Source organism: Mus caroli, chromosome 12, assembly GCF_900094665.2.
Source record: "Mus caroli chromosome 12, CAROLI_EIJ_v1.1, whole genome shotgun sequence".
In the NCBI taxonomy this organism is placed as follows: Eukaryota; Metazoa; Chordata; class Mammalia; order Rodentia; family Muridae; genus Mus; species Mus caroli.
The window spans coordinates 64,592,263-64,607,515 of NC_034581.1; the positions used below are offsets into that span (position 1 = coordinate 64,592,263).

The 15,253-nt window shown below is 41.3% G+C and overlaps 1 protein-coding gene across 2 annotated transcripts in view; it reads left to right on the forward strand.

The window, feature by feature from the left end:
* The window catches only part of Atl1 (atlastin GTPase 1), a 68,860-nt gene that overhangs the window by 33,880 nt on the left and 19,727 nt on the right, over positions 1 to 15,253 (forward strand). Inside the window, exons 4-7 of one of the 2 annotated variants that reach the window (XM_021178703.1) lie at positions 3,566 to 3,700; positions 4,139 to 4,243; positions 6,700 to 6,750; positions 9,252 to 9,308. In XM_021178703.1, the coding sequence (XP_021034362.1) occupies positions 3,566 to 3,700; positions 4,139 to 4,243; positions 6,700 to 6,750; positions 9,252 to 9,308 (348 nt within the window). The remainder of the gene's footprint in view (positions 1 to 3,565; positions 3,701 to 4,138; positions 4,244 to 6,699; positions 6,751 to 9,251; positions 9,309 to 15,253) is intronic. The other variant, XM_021178705.2, reaches the window with a different exon arrangement.

The window sequence follows — 15,253 nt, forward strand, 5'->3', positions numbered from 1 at the left end:
GTTCCTAGCGTATACCAAAGTGTTATTGTACTTAACACAAAAGGATTATTAAACCCTGGTTCCTAGCGTATACCAAAGTGTTATTGTACTTAACATAGAAGGATTATTAATGCACGTTCTCCTCAGATCAAGTTGCCTGTGATAAAGAGTGCTTGCTTGGATCCTCTTTTTCTCTGTCTGCACCCAGCTGAGCGTGAACAGTGAGTGGCAGAAGGTGACACCACTGACGGTGTGGAGCTATTCTTGTCCCACTTCTGACAGACTACCATCACTCATGTTAGAATGGCGAAACTGGATTTTTTAAAAATTATATATTTTCTTTATTTACATTTCAAATGTTATCCCTTTCCTGGTTTCCCCTCCAAAACCCCCATTCCCTCCCTCCTTCCCCCTGTTCACCAGCCCACCCACTCCCATTCCTGGCCCTGGCATTCCCCTACGTTGGGGCATTGAACCTTCTCAGAACCAAGGGCCTCTCCTCCCATTGATGACCAACTAGGCCATCCTCTGCTACATATGCAGCTGGAGCCATGAGTCTCTTTGATTGGTGGTTTAATCCCTGGGAGCTCTGGGGGTACTGGTTACTTCATATTGTTGTTCCTTCTATGGGCCTTCAGACCCCTTCATCTCCTTGGGTACTTTCTTTTATTTATTTATTTATTTATTTATTTATTTATTGGTTTTTTTGAGACAGGGTTTCTCTGGCTGTCCTGGAACTCACTTTGTAGACCAGGGTGGCCTCGAACTCAGAAATCTGCCTGCCTCTGGCGTGAGCCACCACAGCTCAGGTACTTTCTTTACCTTCTTCATCGGGGACCCTGTGCTCTATCCAATGGATGGCTCTGAGCATCCACTTCCGTATTTGTCAGGCACTGGCAGAGCCTCTCAGGAGACAGCTATATCAGGCTCCTGTCAGCAAGCACTTGTTGGCATTCATGATAGTGTCTGGGTTTGGTGACTGTGCGAAACTTGATTTTAAATGTGGCAGGCAATGTTCTCTGTTTCCTTTATTTTATGCCTGAGCCATAGTAGTCAATAATTAGTCATTAAATATGTAGTGAATGCATACCTGAAAGAATGAAACATGCTACATTTTTAATCTTCCAAAATCACTATATGTGGATTTTTCCCTTATCTTTTAAAATTATTTTTCTAGAAAAGAACTTTTATAATATCATATAGTTCATTGTCCTCAGTAAATGTCAAAATAATGTTGTTCTTCTTATTCATAACCATCACAGTTTATCCATTGAAATATACTTCCCAACTGTTTTTTTATGTATCGTGTTTTGATTAATTTAAATATCTACATTGGCCAGTTAGTAACAGTTGACTCCTTGCATTGTATTAGGTACTATGGAGAATACGAAAGAAGATAGACTTTTATAATTAAGCATATTATGGTTTGGATACGGAGGCAGAATTACGATTGGAGTTGTGTTCAATTCTAAAGGACACCTGACTCACACGCCTTCTTCCCAAGGCTTGTGGATCATTGTAGAGAAGGGCTGGAAAGAATTTTAAAGCCAGATATAGTGACTGACTCCAAGGAAACAGTGCCTTCTCGACACAACAGGACAACTACACATATGAACTCACAGAGGTTGTATCAACACACACAAGACCCGTGCAAGCTCACAGTAGCCCAAAGCTCAAAATGGAGAGGGGAAATGGGCACCCTAGCTGGAGAGCTGTTGGCAGTTGATAGCTGTCCAAGATCTGAATCAAGGTTGGGGTGGAGAATAGAAGGTACATTGTAGACTAAGGGCAGTAGATGTGCTATTTGCATTAAACAAAGGGTACATCTTCCATGGAGTGGGTCTTATACTGAAAATGAAGACGTAAGACTGAATAGTGCAGGTGGCAGAACCCATTTATTATGCTTTTAATAAGGATCTAAAATTGCTTTATAGAGTAAGACAGGATATAACACACACACACCCTCCTCCCAAGGCTCAGCCATTATTGTGGAGGAGGGGTGGGGAGGTTGTGTGAGCCAGAGGCTGAGGATGGTTACAAGGAAACTGTTTTCTGGGCACAAAAGGGCAGTTGGCCTGGTGAACGCACAGCTGCATAAACCGTGCATGCTCAAGCCAGACAAAATCTCAGCGCAGAGGCAGGAGGTGGTGATTTAGTTAATACAAGGTTTCTAATTCAAGGATTATTATAAAGAGGTCTTCCAAAAATTATAATTTATCCTCTGTAACAAATACCAAAGTGAGTATAGCTACTATTACCCAAAGTTGTTAATGGAAAATTGCTAAATCTAAGGGATTCTTTGTATTTCTTGTCTCACCTGGCATTTAGTTCTGACATAATTTTCAGTTTAGTTTTTTTTCTTTTGGATTCTCAAATCCCCCTTGTATTTGTTCTCCTGGTGTCCCTCCCCACGTCTTGGACAGGTTCAGGCCCACAAGCATGTTTTGACTTTTATAGTAACTTCTTGTCGGTCGTTTCTGTTACTTATCTCCCTTGCTAGCTTTTTACTACCTCTAGAATAACGTCTCTCCTCATAGTTATGACGGTGATTCCCTCTGGGATAAACACCTGTATCACGTGCCTTTCTTGGCCTTCAGAATCCGCAGTCTAAGCTCTCTCCACCCACCTTTGTTCTTCCACTCAGCCCTGTCCAAAGCATTTGTGTATGGTAGGCCCTTAGGTAATATCCTCCTTCCTCACTCCTTCCCTCCTTTCTCCCCCTTCCTTCTTTACTTGACTTAGTCTTTGAATGTCTTCTTCCCAAATAGCCTTCTAATACCCTCTTTTCCTTGAAGTCTTACTCTCAAAGGTTAATGGGTCTGGAGAGATAGTTTAGAGACCTAAGAGTGCTCACTGCTCTTCCTGAGGACCAGAGTTCAATTCCAACACCCATGTCAGGCAGTCCACAAGCTCCTGTAACTCTGTGCTCCAGCACCCTCTCGTAGCACCTGCACACATATGTGTATACTCACCCCAGGCACACACACATACATAAATGAATGAAAGAATGAGCTGCTCCATTTCCTATTTCTACTTCTATTTTATATACATTTCCATTCTGAGATATATGAGACATATAAGATATATATATATATATATATATATGTATATAAAAATACATATTTTATACGTGTGTATGTGTATATATTGTAATGATGTTAGCCAGAACCTAACCTAACCATATCAGAAAGTTGTTCCTCTGTAATTACTTTTGAGTGAATAAAGTGATTGTCCCAATGTAACAGATATGCATACATTTTTCCTTTTGAGTCAGAGAACGAAAAGGGTTAAAAAGGATAAGAGAGGTGGCTGGAGAGATGGCTCAGCGGGTAGGAGCACTGACTGCTCTTCAGAAGGTCCTGAGTTCAATTCCCAGCAACCACATGATGGCTCACAACAACCTGTAATGAGATCTGACGCCCTCTTCTGGTATATCTAAAGGCAGCTACAGTGTATAATAATATGTATAATAATAAATATATGTATAATATATGTATAATAATAAATAAATCTTTTTTAAAAGGATAAGAGGATAAACTATACATGCATATCCAGTTCTGAGTCATAGACTTTATTAAATTTATAGGAATCTGTTGATTGGGTTGGAGATTACAATGAACCATTGACTGGATTTTCATGGAGAGGTGGATCTGAACGAGAAACCACAGGAATCCAGATATGGAGTGAAATTTTCCTCATCAATAAGCTTGATGGTAAAAAGGTATGACACTTTTTAAATAAAACTATTCTTTTATTTTCAATGGTACCTTTGAAACCTTCTTTTAAGAATTGATTTGTCTGTTTCACGTGATGCTGCAAGGGTCAGAGTAGTGTCGTATTGAATGGTCCCTGTTTAGCTCTTTAGTGATCCCAGGAGACAAACATCATAATAATGACAAAATAGCATATAACAAGCTGATATGTTTACATTGTCTCAATGCTAGGTTTTTATCTTAGATAATCAGAGAAAATTAAAAGTGACTGTACCCAGCAGCTAATTAGTATCCTTTTATTTTCTGTGGTATTCATGGCACATACAAGAAGTTACCTTTTAAGTATTCATTGATAATAGATGTTTTTAGTTCTTTCGTTGTTGATGTCATGGTAACGCTGGTACCCTGATGTTCTGTACAATGTAGTGCACTCTACTTTCCTGTAGGTTGCAGTGTTACTGATGGATACTCAGGGAACCTTTGACAGTCAGTCAACTCTGAGAGATTCGGCCACAGTATTTGCGCTTAGCACAATGATAAGCTCAATACAGGTATGGAATAACACAAATCTATCTATGGATATTTCTTTAACTAAAATTCATGAATAGTGTTTGTACATACATGTTTCAATGAGACAGAATCGCAAACCATATGTGTTCTCATTCAGCTCCATATGAATAGTCATTGTCACTATAGGCTGTGGGAGTCTAGCCAGTTATCAGTTTCTACATTGGCTGCTTTAGTCCAAAGTGGCTCTATTATTGTTACTTTTTCTGTTAAAGTTTAGAATAAATTAAAATAATAAATTTTATAGCTAGGGGTATAGCTCACTTGGTAGAGTGTTTGCCTTGCATTTACAAGGTCCTGGATTTAGTCAGCAGCACCGTATGAACCAGGTATGGTGGAGAATGTCTTTTATTCTGTACTGAGGAGATGGAAGCAGGAAGATCAAGAATTTAAAGTCCGGTGTGGTGGTACACACCTTTAATCCTAGTACTCGGGAGGCAGAGGCAGGTGGATTTCTGAGTTCGAGGCCAGCCTGGTCTACAGAGTAAGTTCCAAGACAGCCAGGGCTATACAGAGAAACCCTGTCTCAAAAAACAAACAAACAAACAAACAAAAACAAACAAACAAACAAAGAATTTAAAGTCATCTTTGGTTATACAATGAGACTGAGGCTAGCCTGGTCTACATGTTACCCTGTCTCAAAAAGAAAAGTGAGATAGCTCAGCAGGTGTAAGTGCTTGCTGTATAAATCTGTTAACATGACCCAGTCTACAAAATTCTCGAAAAGGTGGACACAGAGCAGACCACGGAGCTGCCCTCTGACCTCCACACTCAGGTCACAGCACACTTCCCTATGTGCACATACCACACATACCAACAATAATAAATAAGCCAACTTAATAATCTTATATGCAGATTGGGGACAATCTATTATAATTTATTTAGTGAAATGGGATTTATAAACACACACTGTGCTTTACATTATCAGTGAAGTTATTTCTAAATGTAAAGCTTTACTTGTGCATAGCTTTCGCAAACAGTGTAGCTGCAACAGCTACATTTATATGTGAACCATGTGTACTTAAAGCCTTCCCTTCATTTGCTCTTTTTCTCTCTTTTTAACAGTGCTATTGGGTGGGGAGGGGCTTTATAGACTGTAAATTGTTCTGAAGGTTAGTATACAGCTGAAACAAGGTTAAGGACTACTGTTAGATATGTCTGCCTGTCGGAGAGAGCTGGGGGGAAGACAGTGAAGAAACAAAGCAGAATTTTTTCAAAGGCAAGGTAACTTTTAAAGGTGAGAAAGGCAAGACAGGGTAAGTCCAGAGTGTGATCCTATGTAGATGGGGACCTAGAGTTACTGAGCAGGTAGCCAGGGTATCTCTGGTCAGCACCTCCCATACCGGCTCAAAGGAAGAGGAAGGGTGGACTGAACCTTTAAATAAATGAATTTAACATAAGAGTTACAGTTATAATCCATGATTGATGCTTCAGGATAAACCTACCTCGTGCGGCTGGAGAGGCGGCTGGGCGAGGAGGAGCACTTGCTGCTCTTGCAGAGGACCTGGGCTCAGCTCCCAGTACCACGTTAGCTCGCCTCACAGCCATCCATAATTCTAGTTAGTGCCAGTGGATCGAACTCTCTTCTGACTGCTGCAAGCATCTGGCACAATAGGTGGCACACATACACACAAAGAAAAATTCTTACACATAAATGTGAAAAATGATTTTTAAAGGATTGCCATAAGAAAGCTTATCTATGAAACACAGGTTTTACTGTAATTCAAAAACCTGCTTCTTCAATGACTCTGTAAAGTAGACTCTGTATCTGTTTTCTTTAAAATCAATAGGAAGGATCATTTATACAAGCTAATTAAAACAGTCTAACTTTGCCTTTACCACTCATTATTTACTATTTATATTTGACCTGAAAACATTGAATCTTTTTATAGAAAGTCTGTCAAGTAATGACTTTCAAATTATTACTTGAGAAATTACATTATTTAAATAAGTGCAAATGGATACTATTTGTGACAATATGTAAACATATACACAACATTAATTTATCTTTAAAGTTACTAATGCTATTGCCTCAAGGAAAATGAAAAGAAAACACACGGTGTCATCTTAATGCTGTGCTATAGTGGAAGAAAGAGGCAGGAACCTAAAGCTGGGAGTATGACATTCGGAACCTAATAGTGTGTGCAGGGGCTTTCTGTGATATAAGCAAATCAATACATTATGAAGAGGGAATTGTCATTTTCCAAACAATTTTCCAGTTGGGCAGGAAGACCCACTTCTGTAAACCCTGCTTCTTTGAGGGACTAAGGCAGGAAGACTTCCGGTTTGAGCGATATAATGAAACCTCCTTTCTTGGCTCTCATAACTGTATATAAGAGAGTTGGTTGTATAATAACTGACATTTCTAAAAACAGCACAACGAAGTTCTTCTAACGCTATGGATTATTTTCTCACCCTGCCTCGCTGTCCCATCATCAAGGTCTACAACTTGTCCCAGAATGTCCAGGAGGATGATCTCCAGCACCTGCAGGTGAAGCCCTTTCTGTGTATCTGCTGGGCTGGGGGACAGGCTTCAGACACAGGACCACACACACAAGGGTCATCCTGGTGCCAGATGTCTTGTTCAGTCATGTATGGCTCTGTCCTTTTGAATTTGCTTTCCATATTCCTTTGTTTCTAAACCTGCTTGTTCCCAGTGTTGAATGTATAAAAGTATATGGCAAATCAAAGTGGACAAAGAATCTTCAGTGTAAAGAGACTCTAAATTGCAATGTCAAATCTTTTTTTTTTCTTTTTTTTTTTTGGTTTTTCGAGACAGGGTTTCTCTGTGTAGCCCTGGCTGTCCTGGAACTCACTTTGTAGACCAGGCTGGCCTCGAACTCAGAAATCCACCTGCCTCTGCCTCCCGAATGCTGAGATTAAAGGCGTGCGCCACCACGCCCGGCAAGTTATCAAATTCTTGCCCTTAAGATTTGACATTGCAGCCGGGCGTGGTGGCACACGCCTTTAATCTCAGCACTCGGGAGGCAGAGGCAGGTGGATTTCTGAGTTCGAGGCCAGCCTGGTCTACACAGTGAGTTCCAGGACAGCCAGGGGAACACAGAGAAACTCTGTCTCGAAAAACCAAAAAAAAAAAAAAAAAAAAAAAAGAAGAAGAAGAAGAAGAAGAATTTGATAACTTGTTGGTATTTCGTCTGTGTAAGCCAGACGTTTTCCTTGTGGACCTTGTGGCTTAGAACTGTTAGAGAGGGTGTGAGGACAGCTCGGAACTTGACTTGATCTGATCTGAAAGAGACAGTGGTGGTACTTAACTAACCTTCATGACTCAGAAATGAGGAGAGGGAGCCTGAGAAGATAAGTAGCTTGGCCAGGCTCCTGTGCCTACTCAGTGATAGAACTGGGTAAGAACACATGGCTGGTCCTGTCTTCTTCCCACTCACCAAGAAGTTGGAGTCTCAAGTAGAAGAGTAGATGTGTTCTAGAGATGTTTTTATGTGTGCAGTATAGTATTCTCTTCTGTGTCCGCTCAAGTTGTTCTTGAGTAGGTAGCAAATCTATTCTTCCAATAGCTCTCTTTCTATGTGCTTTACATAAAATTTTACCTAATATGTGTATCAAGCCCATGATAGTAAAATGTGAAGCCTTACTAGATACAAAGGACAGTAGAGCAAAGTAATCCATGGCATTGGATGCACCACGTGGAGTTCCCCCCGGTGTTGCTCCCTCACGTATTCTGTACCTCACACTGATCATTTATGACAAATAGGTGAGACACAAAATAATGGTGGGGTGTGCTTCCATAATAAAGGCATGTGCCACAATGCAGCCAGCTACTTTCCTAGTGAACAGCGTGGCACCATTGCACACTGGCATATTTATCCATCTCTACAAAAGGATAATTTGTGCCAGTGATCCTGAGCTAACAGGATATTTTGATCATTGAATTTTTTTCCTGTAAATGACAATACCTTCCTCTGAAGTTACTGTAAATTCAAGTTATGTCAGTACACAAGTGTGATAATAGTTGGACCTTTTAGACATACCCAGACTTTGAACTCATTACTCCAAGTATCTAGTAATTACCCTTTGCTTCTTGATTTTTACTACCCTGTGTGGATGGCAGAATGAAACTGGGATGCTACTGTAGAGGAGCAAGGGCTGGGTCTCAGCGTTCTCCCTCAGCTCCACAAGCTAGGTGGCTGACCAGCTCTGGGTGAGAGGAGCTCATGCCGTGTCATGTGGGGAACACTGAGCCAGCCTGCAGCCCCATCACTCATCTCCGAAAAGTTTGCATTTGTCCAAACCAAAAACAACAACAACAAAAAAACCTCTCCTCATGCTTCCTGTTCTTAACTGTAAGCAATTAAAGGAGGAGGAGGAGGGGGAGGGGGAGGGGGAGAAGAAGAAGAAGAAGAAGAAGAAGAAGAAGAAGAAGAAGAAGAAGAAGAAGAAGAAGAAGAAGAANGGAGAAGAAGAAGAAGAAGAAGAAGAAGAAGAAGAAGAAGAAGAAGAAGAAGAAGAAGAAGAAGAAGAAGAAGAAGAAGAAGAAGAAGAAGACAGTTCATTTAATTTCCAACTTTTAAAATCAAATGCCTAATTTTGTAACCCAGGTTGTTGTACCTTTAAATTTCCTTGGCTACATATGTTATGTATTATGGCCCTTTAAGCCTAGGTAAGTCCTGCATGTGAGAAGTCACTTCACATGTGCTTCCTTTCTACATTTGTTTTATCAAACACATGAGTTTTAGGGCTGGGGTCTACCTTTGGAGCAAGTGCTCAGAACATCATGTGCACATGGAGAAGAAAGAGAGACAGGCTTAAAGTGGGAGTTTCTTTGTACTGTGTTTGTAATTTTTAGATATGTAATCACTATAGCCCTGCTTTATATAATGAATGTGTTTTTATTATTTAATCTTAACACTGTAGCATGCTGTTACAGCTGGGGAATGAATAGAAGAAATCCAACAAGTAAACGAATCTCATTTCTTTCTCCTCTCCCTTCCCATCCTCTCTCTTGGATTCTCCTCCCAGCTTTTCACTGAGTATGGCAGGTTGGCAATGGAAGAAACATTCCTGAAGCCTTTTCAGGTGGGTAAAAGTTAAAGGATGGAGAATTCTTACTGAATTTTTACAGAATCTATAGCTATGATTTTAATCAGGATCATAGTTTTTTCCCTTGATTTATTTCATTTAAGAAGCAACTGTAGGCTGTGGTGACACTTGTCTTTAATCCCATCACTAGGAAGACGGGATTTCTGTGGGTTCAAGGCAGGAAGATTGCTATGAATACGAAACAGATGGATGTCTCTGAGTTCAGCGCCAGCCTGGTGTACACTGGGCATTACCAAGGCCAGCCAGAGTTACATGGTTAGGAAGAGACCCTGTCTCAGAAGAAGAAAGGGAAGAGTTTTAAATTCCTATTCCATGCTATTTGGTATAAAGATGAGATAGATATCGGGAAGTGAAAATGTGTCTTAGATATCTGACTCATGTGAGATATCAGCTTTTCCTTGAATTTAGTTGACTAACACCAGAGAGGATATTGGGGAAGAGGCTTTTCAAGTCCCTTTCTTAACGTTAACCTCTCTCCCTGTCTGAGTGTACAAGCAACCAGCCAGGCTGCTGCTGGTGGAGCCACTGTGTTAGGGGTCTAAAGTCACTTGTGTTCATCCCTTCAGCTATCAGACCTTTGCAATACCAGATCCCAAAGAATTGAAAACATCCAATTAAAAAAATCCCACGCTGGTGGAAGGAAAAGATTGAAGTCCTGCCAGCCAGAGGAGGAACTGTCCTAGGAAGAGAGTTCACAGAGTTCTGGCAACCTATTGGAGCCCCGTCCAGGACTGATAGTCAAGGTGGTGGTGGGCCAGTAACAGGCACGACTGTGCTTTTCCAGGACTGCTTAACTGTGCATAGTTCTTACCTTGTATTTAAACCTAAACCTCTCAGTGCTCCACAATAGGCTTGGGGTGGGGGTCACTGGACCCTTTTATTTGTTCCCCTTTCCGGCATAGCCACACTGAATAAGTTCCCTTTCTCAATGTTTTGTCTCTTACTGACATATTGAGAGGATGGAAGCTGGCCAGTCTTGCCCTAAAAACTCCAGTAACACTAGGATCAGTGGCTAACATCAAGGTAACATCTGAGCTTGGCTTAAGCTCTGTCAGTTACTGCTGCAGTCCTTCAAGTCCTGCACTTTACAAGGACAAGAGTTAGAATTGAGTTGGATACCCTTCAGACAGTGCCTGGAGGAAGAAGCAGTTTCCATACCATCTAAAAGCTAACTCCTTCAGCTTAAGCTTGTCAAAGGAAGCCATAGCTAGGCTCCAGATAGGTATAACATCCAAGGTGGGTCCAAGAGGAATGTGAGCCACAGGGTAACCAGTGACTGACAAGGGCCCACAAAGTGAGAAGCTCCTGAGGCAAACACTACACTGATACAAGCTCTCCATTCTCCGTGGCCGAGTGACAAATGATCTTAGACGACTGACACGGTTGTGAGGGTGGGGATCTGGGGTGGCTTCAGTGTGTACATGTGACTTGGAGGTCTCCTATCAGACTGCATTCAAGATGTCCAAGAGCTATTTCCTGGAAGAGCTATTTCCCGGAAGAGCTATTTCCCGGAAGAGCTTAGTGGAGGGTTCTTTAGGGGAGGTCTCAGTTTGTCCCTGAAGTCCAGGCAAGGCTAGAGGAGGTGTAGAGGGAGAACAAACCAAGCCTGCTTTAAAATCTTCAGTGTGGGTCACAATACTTTCTGTGCTCTTGTGTTTCTTTTTGGTTCATCTGTCAAGTGGCTTTGAAGTGTTGCATGGCAGCTGGAATATTTCTTTGACTTTTTTACTCTCAGGACTGATGCTTAGATTGTAAATTCCAGAAAGAGACCTCAAGTCACTGTTCCTAACACAGGACCAGATAAACCAATAGGAACACACACACATACACACACACACACACACACACACACACACACACGGCTTGGGGGAGGGAACAGACAGACAGACAGGTATTATGTCTTTGGTTAAGAAAAATGCCAGTGTCCTAGAAACAAATCTTTTGAGATTCCTGCTTATTGGTGAACCATGTAGAGGTTATGAAGTATCAGTAAGAAGAAAGTTTGGGGGCTGGTGAAATGGCTCAGTCATCTAAGTGCTTGTTCTGAGTTGTGTTTCCTACAGCCAGCCCTGGGCACGTGGAGACAGGCACTTCTGGCAGTGTGAGAACCAGCTAGTTTACTTGGACAGTTCTGGGCCAGTACAAGACCCTGTCTCAAAAACCAAGTGAACAGCTTCTGAGAAATGACACCTAAAGCTGTTTGCTGGTTTCTACATGCATGTTAACACACTTGCAACTCACCACCACACAGAAACACATGTACCTGCACATGCACTAACATACACCAAACACATACATTTAAACAAGCAAGCAAGCAAACAAAACAAAACAAAAAACTCCCGAGACTGAAGAAATGACTCAGTTCTTCCATGAAGAACTCCTGCTGCTCTTCCAGAGGACCTGGGTTCTGTTCCCAGCACCCACAGTTGTGGCTCCAGTTCCAGAGGCTCCAACGCCCTCTGTTGATCTCCCTGGGTATTGCATGCACATGATACCAAGGCATAAATGCAGGCAAAACCATTTATATACATAAAGTTAAAAAAAAAAATCCCACAGTTTTAACTGAATGAATCAACAATGGCTTCTTAAACATTAAAGGATGGGTTGAAATTGAAATGAGAACCTTATTAAGCAGTAACATCCAAAGCCTTTGAATAAAATTTGAGATTAAAGCAACTAAATTCAAAACAAAAGGATACTATGCATCATATAATTAAAAGGGAAGAGGCAAATATGTATAATACATGCATGATACACATATATAATAAAATAATACTATAACAAGGTGCTCAGGACATATAATATTAGTGACATAATTCATATTTAGAGTAGAAAAAATACCTAAGAATGAGGCTGGAGAGATGACTCTGCAGATGGCACTGGCTGTTCTAGAAGACTCAAGTTTTATTCCCATTATGTAAACGGTGTTTCACAACCATCTGAAATGCCAATTCCAGGGGATTCCATACTGTCTTCTAGCTCCTGTGGATACAAGGCACTTGAGTGGCACTCAGACGTACATACAGGCAAAATGCTCATGTGTATAAAATAATTTTTAAAATAGAAAATAACAGCATAAAATAGCTTTTAGATGGTATTTCAGTTCACTTAACAAATTGTAATAACTGTTCCTTGCAAGGCCCAAGAAGCAAACTCTCAGCAGTGATACACAGATTATAATCTATGATAAGAGGTAATGAGATCTCTCTGGGTGACCTTGCTTATTTTTCTATTGTTTTAGTTACTGCAAGCACTCCCATAGTAAGTATAGCAACCCAGCAGGAGCCATTTGATGTTATCTGTCCCATAAATAACAAGGTTCTTTACATTAACTGTAGCTTTTTCTTTTCTTTTTTTTTTTAAAACATTCTTTTTTTTTTTAAAGATTTATTTATTTATTATATGTAAGTACACTGTAGCTGTCTTCAGACACTCCAGAAGAGGGCGCCAGATCTCATTACGGATGGTTGTTAGCCACCATGTGGTTGCTGGGATTTGAACTCTGGACCTTTGGAAGAGCAGTCGGGTGCTCTTACCCACTGAGCCATCTCACCAGCCCTAACTGTAGCTTTAAAAGGTGCAGTTGAAAGCGTTCTTTTGATCAAAACCAATGTCTGATTCCTGAGACCCTGGTGAAAATCTCTGGTCACATGTGAGGGGTGAGTTATTGCTGTTGATGGCTGTGGATGTTGCTTCCTTGGTCATTTGAGCTTCCATGAGCCATGCCTGGCTCCACACTGGTCTGCACTGGGTGAACAAATCCTTGGATCTGGGTCTGTGTGACTAATTGGAGGTATTTTTCAGATTATCAAATGTTATTTAAAGTTCATTCTAAATCCAACTTCAAACAATTCTGAATTTTACTAATGTTCTCTGGCAAATGTAGCCACTGGTTTCTTGTGGTTCTCACAGAGCATGTTACTCATAAGCTCTCAGATGGCAATAACAGTGTTTATCATTGGGTCCATGCTGAGAAGATCCTCTCTTCAACTGGAATATGGGCTCCAAGATGCCCTCTGTTCTACCATTAAATGCTCTCCTTGGCTATCACAGTCCCAGAGCTTACTATTTAGCCAGTTTATACCCTCTAATTATGTAGGTTGCAAAGTAGACATATTCCTCAACTGATTAACAGTCTCAAGATTTACTTGGGTCAATATTGTATATGCTGATGCAAGTCCGTATGGCAGATGTGTTTAGTAGCCAGTTTAAAAAAGCTTATATAGCTGTCATAAACTTAAAGAGTGGCCATGGTATTTCTGAACCCTGTTCTCTTTAGGCCAGACCTCTAAGTATACCTGCTGACTTCTAGGCCTTTCTGAGCCTGGTGACCCGCGACAGGTGGGAAGCGCTGGCACTGTGCATACCCAGCAGACAGCATCTACAGCAAATTAGATGCTCTAATTAGAAAATTAGAGGCATTAAGTCCTTAAAAAAGAAAAGCTTTCCTGGGCATGAGCATCACTCACTCTCGGAGGCCTTTACTCTTTCTCAGATATGTAGCTGAGGGCTGCTGACATTCAGTCTCTTACTGCTCATCTCCTCAGTGTTAGTTCTTTATTTTCCCAGTTACTTCTTCCTAGTCTTTTCCAGCGTTCTCTCTCTCTTTTATAAATTGAATCCAGGACCTTACACACACTAGGGAAGAAAGTCCCCTTCCCAAGGTGCTTCCTGGCCCTCCCACAGTGCCCTTCTTAACCATTTTCATATTCTCAAATCCCACCATTGCTTTTGACTTCAGAACAGGACTTAATCGCCTCTGGGAGATAAGAGAAACGTTTTTTTCACACTCATCTGAGTGGAGACATAGTCATGATCTAATCAGTCTCAGAGAACTCTCAGTGAAGCTGGAAGTTGCTTTGTGTGGTGCAGACAACTCTCTGTGGAGTTCCTTCTCTCCAGTAACCTCTGAGGAAACTCCTCTCTTGAAGGGCCTCATAGCAAAGGAATGACCACACTACCCAAGTCTACTTAAAACAGCTGGCTCAGAGGCTGTGGAAGTTGAATTTAAACCTTGGTCCATAGCTGAGTTTTAAGAAATTTTATGTAGTTACAGAAGACAGAAATGGGCTGTAGACTTCTTCAGTATTTTAGTAGATATGCACTGTCTCCTTTCCCACTAGTCTACTAGTTAAATCCTCAGGTGGAAAAAAATGGTTAGGCCATGTGTGGTGTGGAAATGCCTTTAAAACCTGCAGGCTTTAGGGGGCAGAGGCAGGCAGGTCTCTCTGAATTCAAAGCCACCTGGTCTACATATTGGGTTCTAAGCCAGCCAAGGCTACATAGTGAGATAGTGAGATCCTGTCTTTAAAAAACAACAACACGAGAGAGAGAGAGAGAGAGAGAGAGAGAGAGAGAGAGAGAGAGAGAGAGAAGAAAAGAAAAGCATTGAAAAGCATTGAGAGCCTCCATCAAGCATCAAGTCAGGTTCAGGGAACTCATGGTGGCTGGGGTCAGCCTGTTCTTCACCCTTGAACCACACAGCATGCTTCAACAGAACGCACACTGTAAGACCAACACTGCCCATTCTTAGCTTTGTAACCTACAAAACAAGGTCATCAGTTTGTTTCCCACAGAATGAGTCTTGCTGATGGGCTGGCTATCACCAGCTGTTGATGGGAGCAAGCTGTTATTTATATGGTCCTTCCTAGTCTTTTTCTCTACTTGGAACAGAAGTTAAAACTGAAATTGATTGATTAAACACATCAAAGACTAGTTCAGATTTTTTAATTTAATCTTTATTTATTTACACTCCAGATTTTATTCCCCTCACCTCCATCCACCCTCCAACTGTTCCACACCCCATACCTTCTCCCCACCCCCTGTCTCCACAAGGATGTTCCCACCCCCCACCCCCACCCTACCAGATCTCTAAACTCCCTGGGGCCTCCGGTCTCTTTCGGGTTAGGTGCATCTTCTCT